The sequence below is a fragment of the Diabrotica virgifera genome, chromosome 7 (genome assembly GCF_917563875.1).
Source record: "Diabrotica virgifera virgifera chromosome 7, PGI_DIABVI_V3a".
NCBI classification, from domain to species: domain Eukaryota; kingdom Metazoa; phylum Arthropoda; class Insecta; order Coleoptera; family Chrysomelidae; genus Diabrotica; species Diabrotica virgifera.
In genome coordinates, this window is record NC_065449.1 from 188,053,243 (window position 1) to 188,062,803 (window position 9,561).

At 32.0% G+C, this 9,561-nt stretch overlaps 1 protein-coding gene across 2 annotated transcripts in view; it reads left to right on the plus strand.

The window, feature by feature from the left end:
- LOC114326010 (polypyrimidine tract-binding protein 2) overlaps positions 1–7,079 on the plus strand; it is a 496,863-nt gene extending 489,784 nt beyond the window's left edge. For both annotated transcript variants that reach the window (XM_028274194.2, XM_028274193.2), the window contains exon 11: positions 1,665–7,079. In XM_028274194.2, coding sequence (XP_028129995.1) covers positions 1,665–1,797 — 133 coding nt within the window. In that variant the 3' untranslated portion in view covers positions 1,798–7,079. The remainder of the gene's footprint in view (positions 1–1,664) is intronic.
- The last annotated feature ends 2,482 nt before the right edge of the window (positions 7,080–9,561 follow it).

Consider the following 9,561-nt stretch of genomic DNA (forward strand, 5'->3'; position numbering starts at 1 on the left):
CAAGAAAAAAAGCGAATACATCGCGAAATGAACGATAGATCTAAAAACTAAAAAATACGTACTCAATATTTGTCAAAAATCTATCGAATGATACCAAACAAGACTGCCCACGGAGAGGTGTGGGGGGTAAATTTAAAATTTTCAATACAAATCCCGCGATATTTCGCGAAATGAACATCAGATCGAAAAACAGAAAAATACACTTATTCAATATGTTTGAAAAATCTATCGAATGGCACCAAGCACGACCCCCCACGGATGTGGGGTGAGGGGTTACTTTAAAATTTTAAATAGGAGCCCCCATTTTTATTGCAGATTCGGATTCCTTAAGAAAAAAAGAATGTGTGTACTTTGTACGCACGTAAGAAGTTATACTTCTATTATATGATTTTAACGAAATCAATATACTTTAAACAGTTTCTCTACTACTTTCCAAAAAATTTTTATTAAAACAATACCAAAAATTAAAAAAATAAAAGAATAAAACACACACAAACACATTGAAAAATGCCACAAATGATTTCTGAACAATAATTGTTGCCAAAAATTTTAATTAAATACGTATTTTCTGAAAAAAATTATATAATAATATACTTACAATCATAAAATCTATAAAAAAAAAATAAAAAAATGATATAACTTGCTTTGGGCTTGAACCTACTTCCCGTGAATCCCACCGTACGAGAATTGAAGCGATTTCAAACTGCACCACCTTCGCGTATACGTCATGTGGGAATATACACAAACTGAACAGCTTTTTGACATTTTGTTTATATGAATTTTTATTAGTTTGATTTTTGTCGAATTAAAATACAACAATATATAGAGTAAGAAAACGATACATTAGATGAAAATTTGTAGAAAGTTTGTTCGTAATCAGATTATGTAAATTAAAGCATTGCCTACTAGGGGTATAGCATAGCAAGTACTAGGTAAGTACATTATTTTTTTACATTTTCCGAATAGGTATGAAGATAATTTTTTATTGGAATACAACTGAAACATTTAGAATTACGTACCTGTGGCTTTTCAAAACTATTTAAAAAGTCACTATAATTATAAATTTGATTTTATTTCTGTCCTCAACAATAAAAACTAATATATTATACAACATTTTTGTTTACCGATAACCTCCATATTGAACAATTATTGACAGATCATTTCAACACCCAATCAGAGCCCGTATAAAGACTAATACCAAACTGTCGGTGTGCGCATGTGCGCAGATCAATATAAATTCACCCTCAATCTCAATCGCGCCTAAAGAAGTATAACTTCAAAAATAAGTAACTTTTATTTGAAACATTTTTTCGAATTATGGATAGATGGCGCTATAATCAGAAAAAACGATTGTTGGAAATGGAAAATTAAATTAAAAATGGAAAGTCCCCACCAAGATGGAAAACTTTACTTAACTTTTTTTGGTTTTAGAACCTACTCTTCACAACCCAATAGGTCCCCAAAGCGCTCGAGTGACTGCACATTTAGCATACTTTCCTCCCGTACTATTAGTAATTCTGTGACCATGCCTATTTATAAATAACTCAATGAGCATGTCAACAGCCTTAACAGGTTTCTTATACATGCTAGATTTATAAAATAGAGAAGTTTACATAATTACTTCTTTCTGTATATAAAACAAACATTTTTATTTTCTTTTTCAGAAAAGACAAAAAGATGGCTCTAATCCAACTACCCAGCATGGACGACGCAGTTGTAGCCCTGATAAAGATGCACAACTACCAACTGTCCGACTCTAACCATTTAAGAGTCTCGTTTTCAAAATCTAACATTTAAGAGGCGTTTGTGAATCCCAAAACAAAACAGTATTCATTCCATTTTAAGAAGAAAGAACACGCACCGTGCAACGGTAACAAAATGACATGGTAGCTAAATGAAAATGTTGTAACACAGCGCTTATTTATTGATATAATATATAGACTGTTATTTTTGGCAAGATTTCGCTTCTGGGCCAATCTGTGTTTAAATTTTGAAGTTGTTGTAACACATGTTAATTTTCGTCAAATATTTATTGCTAATAAGTTGAGCTAAAAATGAAGAAAAAAACATTTCATGCTGGATTATATTATTTTTAAAATGTCATTGTAATATAAATGCCAAAATTACGTAATTTGTTAATGTCTAGACCACATAGAAATGTATGGCAAAATTAAGAATTCGTTATGTTTATTGTTGATATTATTTGAGCATAAGGGTTGTCTAATAATTAATAAAAAATATAAAAATATCAAAATATGTATAAAAATTAATAAACATTATACAAGTTACAAAACTAGAATTGGCTGCAGAGGTTGGAAGCTGCAAAGTGTTTCAGTGGATTTTGGAAATTGGGAACAATACTTAAAAGTGCAGGGACAAAGTTACTGCCAAATGTAAAATAGACTGAAATTATAAAGAATCCTCAAAAAAATTACCAGTTCATTTTTAGTTGACTCAACCAAATTGTAACCTAACCTTGTTCATACTAATGTTTTTAAAAAACAAATTTGGTTACTTAAAACAAAAAATATTTGACGAAATTGGGATATTTTCAAAGTGTCTACAGTTTGGCCTATTTCTTTTAAACGATGACACAGAAACGTGGTAAGATACGTTTAAGTTGTTAGTTATTAAGTTAGTATTATTTTTTACTATACTATTTGCTATTTTGTATTCTCTCTTTACTTAATCCCAGTACTCGAATAGATATTTACTATATTTTCTTTTTCTTGCGTTTAGTGTTCAGTATTGAAATGCTTTAATACTGTTAGTAAAAATTTAGAGTTATGGTTGGATATACGCGGCGATGTTATTTTTTGTAAGTTTATAGAAATGTTTATCCATGTTGTATAAAAAAACATGCAAAAGGACGACCTCGCATACAAGATATAGGCCTCAGTCTGAATTACTTGCAGGCACGAAAGTTTTCGTTAGAAAATAGTACAAAAAAGAAGTAGGATTTGAAAACAAAGTTGGTGCATACGATTTATGTATCACAGAGGCCAGTCCCAATGAAAAGATATATTTTGAAATATGTACGGCATTCGTATAACAGAAACGAACAACCAGGGTGTGATTTTTAATATATAATATATAACTTTGATATGGTATTTTTGAATGCCCTAAATAATTCAAAATATTAAAATGTGATTTTAGTACTGATATTTATACCAGACAGTAGGTCCTATTCACCGTGCTGCACAGGTTTTCCCAACTCTACACAAAGACATAATAGGTAAAAATACCTTCAGAGATCAAATATTGGGAAAATCTGTGTCGAATCGGTGCTTTGTAAGCGAGGTCTCTTTGGGGTTAGTTCTTAATCCAGAGCTCGTCCCGATAGTATTATATATGGCTAGTATTGTTAGTGATGTCGCGGAATTTCTAGACGTAAAGTTAGTTTTAGCCAGTGAATTAGTATAGGAATACCACAGGGTCTAGTTCTACCCTAGAGATATGAACGTCTTTCTCTAAATATATTGTATCACCAGAAAACGTTTCATAGTTAAAAAAAATTAAGTTTGAAGCATTGTAATTCGGTGGACATGTACGTTGCATATATGTAACTTGTTCTCTTAGTTGAATCTCTTTAAATTGTAAGTATTATAATTATAACAAATTTCTGGAAACGTCAAAAAACCTGTTGATAATATTTCCAATGATGAAAGTTTTGTTTTCAAATTTTACTAGACAATGTTTAGATAAATTAAATCCAGAGATTTGTCAATGCACTCATATGTCCACTGACAGATCGCATTCCCGGTGATAAGTGACACAAGTTATTTTGACAAGTGACATTTTAAAATCTGAAGACGATCGAAACGTTGAACATCACCGCGAATGCGTGCTTGTGTTTCAAACATCAACTGTACTACAACTACTACTTCTAAAACAAAAAAGACAGTTGAAGTTTGTGTATACACTCTTAATATAGTAACTAACATTTCTTATTCTATTACTAATACTATTTACACTTTGACAATCATAAAAATCATACTTCTTGCAAATACTGAATGTAAACGCGTGAACTATTCTTCTCTACTAATCTCTCGTCTCTATGGGTAATGAAAAAATTGATACCAGTCAAAAAACGTGTATGCTGTTACCATTTAGCTCCCTTTAACTTAAAAATAAATAAATAGCTATATGCAGAAACAACACATATCCAAAAAACATGTCTAATTTCTTTTCCAGCAGAAACCTCACATGTCCAGGACTTGTGTGGTTTTTGCTGAATACGAAATAAATATCTCGTTGGCTATACAGGTGTTAGTAAATAAGTATGAAAAACTTTAAGGGGTAATGACGGGTAATTCTACATGAAAAATAATGACAGTTTGCTCTATAAACGTATGTCCGCAAATGCTTCATTTCCAAGATACGGGGTGTTGAAATATCTTTTTCAAACTGCGAATTTTTTTATTGCTCTTAGACCTTTTAAGCTATGAAAATTAAATTTGGTGGGGTTTAAGAGGTAGTTATTGCGCATTTGTTGGCAAACAAATAAGTTTATATTCATCATTGGCGCGCCTACGGGTATTGGTCTGAATTTTTTTAAAGAAAAAATAGTACGCCACTGAGATATTTCAAATTAAAAATTATTTTTGTATTCCACGTTTAATTTATGATAAAAAACCTTTCTTGTCTTTTTTCCATGTGGTGCACCGTTTTTATGCAAAAAAATAAAACATCTTCGCGCGTATTTTTCATTTCGTAATACATTATCAAGAACACTCCAATATAATAATGCCAAACTAGAACAATAACGGAAAATATTTCTAAAAAGATTTTAACTATGTGCAAGGCTACAACAAATGTTCAAAATTACCTCCTTTAAAGGTGACAGAGTAATTTTATATTCACCATTGGCGCGCGTACGGGTAATGGTCCGAAGTTTTTAAAGAAAAAAATAGTACGCCACTGACATATGTCAAATTAAAAAACATTTTTAAATTCCTCGTTCAATTTACGACAAAAAATCGCTTTTGTCTTTTTTTTCTATGAGGCGCCGTTTTTATGCAAAAAAATAAAATATCTTAACGTTTACAAAGTATTTGAAATAAGTTTCTATGCATATAGAATCTCTCGAATAATTTGTAATCGTTAATTTTTTTGTATAAAAACGGCGCCGCATATGAAAAAAGACAAGAATGATTTTTTGTCGTAAATTGAACGAGGAACTCAAAAATGATTTTTAATTTGACGTTTCTCAGTGGCGTACTATTTTTTTTTCTTTAAAAAATTCAGACCATTACCTGTACGGGCGCCAATGGTGAATATAAAATTATTCTGTCGCCTTTAAAGGAGGTAATTTTGAACATTTGTTGTAGCTTTGCACCTAGTTAAAATCATCTTAGTAATATTTTTTGTTATTGTTCTACTTTGGTATTATTATATTGGGGAGTTCTTGATAATGTATTAAGATATGAAAAATACACAAAATACACCATAGGAAAAAAATACAAGAAAGGTTCTTTTTCATAAATTACACGCTAATTACAAAAATAATTTTTAATTTGAAATATTGGCGTACCTTTTTTCTTTTAAAAAATTCAGACCATTACCCGTAGGCGCGCCAATGATGAATATAAAATTGATATTTGTTTGTCATAAAATGCGCAATAACTACCTCTTGAAACCCACCAAATATAATTTTCATATCTCAACTGGTCTTAGAGCAATAACAAAATTGGCAGTTTGAAATAAAAATTTCAACACCCTGTATCTCGGAAACAAAGCATTTGCGGACATACGTTTATAGAGCAAAACGCCATTATTTTTTCATGTAGAATTATCCCTTAAAGTTTTTGATACTTATTTACTAACTGTATATAAGTTAAATATGGACATAATGTGTTATTTTGCTTTAGTACGATGTAATTACATGTGTATACTCATATTCTTCCAAAAATCGGGTGTACGGAAAAATGGACATTTGTTGTTTCTGCATTTAGCGATTCAAATAGTCTTTGAATGAAAACATCTGCAAATCTTAACAACAAAATCAATTTCCAATCGAGAATTTTTCAGAACGGTTTGGTGCTTGTAAAGATGGTTTTTCAGTGAGTTTAAAAATTAAACCAGAAGTATCGAACGAGTTTATGTTGTTTGTATGTTTTATGATTTGAAGAAATTAAGCAAAAGAACAGAAGATACAAAAAAGCTAACATGATTGTAAGAAAATTTGATGTTACAGTAGCAATGTATTGCAGCAGTATCGTTTTCTATTCATGTTGATTAGGAAATCTTTTATTAATAGACGATTTCTGCATGGAAATTCGTGTTAACTTAAAATTTTACATACTGTTTTTAATATCCACATGATATATTCTTGAGGTGTTTCGCTGAAACGTCAGCTTTCTCTGAAGTATTAAGTTGTAGAAATACGTCATTTCGTTGAGTTATAGTTATTTCTTTAACCAATGTGAAAAAGCCTCGCCCAATGCTTAGATAATTTTGGATCCACCGTTATTTTGGATTGCTCTTATTACTATTTTATATTGGCAAAAAGATTTTTGTTCTTTCGTTTCATTTTTTGTGTTTGGAAACCCTCTTTTAGATATACAGATGGTTAGCATAAAATATTCTTACGACTCAGCTAATGTTTCAGGAAAATACGTCAAGTTGATTGTAATCTGTGGAAATTAAAAATAGTGTTGTGTATTGTGTTACTAGAAAATCTTCTTTCTAACTAAAAGAAGGTTTTAGATTAAAAAATATATTAAACCCAGTTTTTTGTGGAGCTAAATGGTTGATGGTGTACTCATGAGAAGACACGCAGCATTTTTGCCAAATTCGAAGTCAATATCTACTTAACTACATAAATGTGTATGTGTTAAAGAATATATTTTTTAAATTCTCATTTTTTAAGTACGCGCACAAGGTATCTCAAAATATCAGTATAGATTCGTTTCTAATTCAACTCTTTAGTTTCTTTAATATCGCAACTGTTTTGTTTTGTAAGCTGCTTCTCAGGTTTTTCTCGTTAATTTTAGTTTCTAAGTTAGTTCATTGTATTCTTGCATTTATTTTTCGTTTTTACATTTTGATTTGATGTTCATTAAAGTTTCTTTGTATTATTTTTGTTTATTTATTTGGTGTTTTGGCCTTTTTCCTTGTTTTATTTGGAACTACCTGGTAATATTTCTCAGAATAAATCGTTTTATGCAGAAAAATGTGGTAAAAGAAAGCTCTCAATATCGCTATATTTGTACAATAACGTGTAGGTAGGTGATGTGTAGTAGTAAAATCGCACTTATTTTCCTATTCATCTATCATTCTGCGATCTCTTATGAGCAAGAGATACAGAACTGAACATAGTGTGCTTTATGCTTAACATTGATATTCTAAAACTGTAAGATACTAAATAATTAGAAGGAATGATTATTGAAACAGAGGTGCTTTCTTCCAAACTATTTTTTAACGCTCAAATGCGACGCTTAGCTTTGACAATCATGTTAAAAAATTAAGTTAGTACCAGTACTAATAGATTAGTTATAAGCAGTTGTTTTGCACTTTTTTAGATGTAAAATTTACCGGTAAATAGAAAATTGTAAGACATAACTGGCTGCTTAGAAGGAAAGACCACATCAATTATTTTTAAATTCTTAAAAGATGAAATATATGGTTCCAAATAATGCATGTACTGAAAGACTTTATAACATTGATAAATCACAAATCGACATCAGCATACATTATATAGTGATTCTGGAAGATTATTCTGTTACCGTACTTGCAGATGACATCATGGCATCAATTCACGACCTACATTTTGTGTCTACATTTTGTGTAGGGTTTATGTATCGGCTTCAGTCCTTTAGATGCTGTCAAAGATCTTGAATCGTCGAATCTCACCTAAAATAATGTGTAACGTGTTCTGTTATTATTTAACGTATTCTTCTTTCTGTTATCTGTGTGTATCGACCTTTTATTTCCTCTCCAAAAGATCTCAATATGATACTCAGCACTTCTTGCCAGTAAAATAGTATTTATATCGAATCTTGGACTATATTATTATACAACCGAATATTTTATTAACAATACGTGTTTACAAACCGATGGTAGATACAGAACGTAAGAGTAAGAACAGAACAAGTGGGTCGAGGTGGAGGTGTAGGTCGCGGTGGATGCTACTAGTTAAGTCGCGGTCGATGTCAACAGCACATAGCAAGGAGGTCACCTGCGCTGTCAGTCGAGCTAGAACCACTATCAAGTGAAGTAGTTTAATGAAATTTGAATGACAAAAAGACTGCTTTTGCGATGTTGTGTCAGTCAAGTGATGATAGTGATGAAATGTCAGCTGTAAATAATCAGATCCTCCTTCATATTTCAAAAATTTACTGAATTTAATTACTTTAGAAATTCAAAAATAAACTGAATACAAAAAAGGGATTATATAAAAAGTATCAACTCAGATAGCGCAGGTAATGACAACTTGGCTTCGAACGGACCAATCACAGGGAAGCAACCTTGTAGGCCGCGCAGTATATAGACATCCATGTAAAACAAACTCATTTTATTTTCAAAAGCATCGATGTAAACCTCCTGAATGGCATCGCGCTAAACCTCCACCGCGACTTACCTGCTCTGTTCCCTTCCATTCACTACAATGTTTTACATGGATATCCACATCGACCGCGACCTCCACCTCCACCGCGACCCACTTGTTCTGTTCTTACCCTAACGAATCAATCACTATCTGAATGTCACAAAGTATCGGGGTATACTCTGTGGACGTTCCGGACAGAAACAGGAGAACCAGAAGCTTAATGCTCTGCAAATGTTAGGATAGACAAGTTCATTATTAGTCAGTAGCAATGTCGTCACTCAGTTGAGTACGCAGTAACCATTTACTATTGCTATTACAAATGCAGGATCACCTTTGTCACAGAGATTATACTCTAAGGGTTTGCTCACTACAGAGAGCAATGGATTGTATCCTCGCCTAGTATCTGTGTTTGTTTGTTGTACGTTTGCCGACAGTATTTAAAATATTGCATATATTTTACCTGGTATTGGATACATGGGTACGATACAATGATCGGAGTAAGGCTTGGCGCCTCGTGGTGAGCACAACTTAAGGGTTTGCTCACTACGGCGAGCAATGGATTGTATCCTCGCTCCGACCCTTGCTGCCTGGTATTTATATTCGTGAATTCTCGCGTTTAAAATAATGTATTTATTTTAAATGCAAGAATTCACGAATATAACGAATATAAATACCAGGGAGCAAGGGTCGGAGCGAGGATACAATACGTTGCTCTCCGTAGTGAACACAACTTAACACTAGTGTAGTGAGATCGTCAGTCTGGAGATAACCATTGGTTAATCATGAAGTGTTCTATTGGTTGAGACATTAGTACCTTCTTCGCTCATGGTTTTTGTTTTGCTGTAGTTTATTTTCAACATTATGCTAGCAGCTTTTATACTAAATTCACAATCAAGATGCAGTAGAAATAAACAAACCAAGACCCTTCAATGTTACGAGGTGCACTCCCAAATAATGATATTCAATGTATATACATTATATAAATCTCAAATCATGATTTACAAAGTTTATAC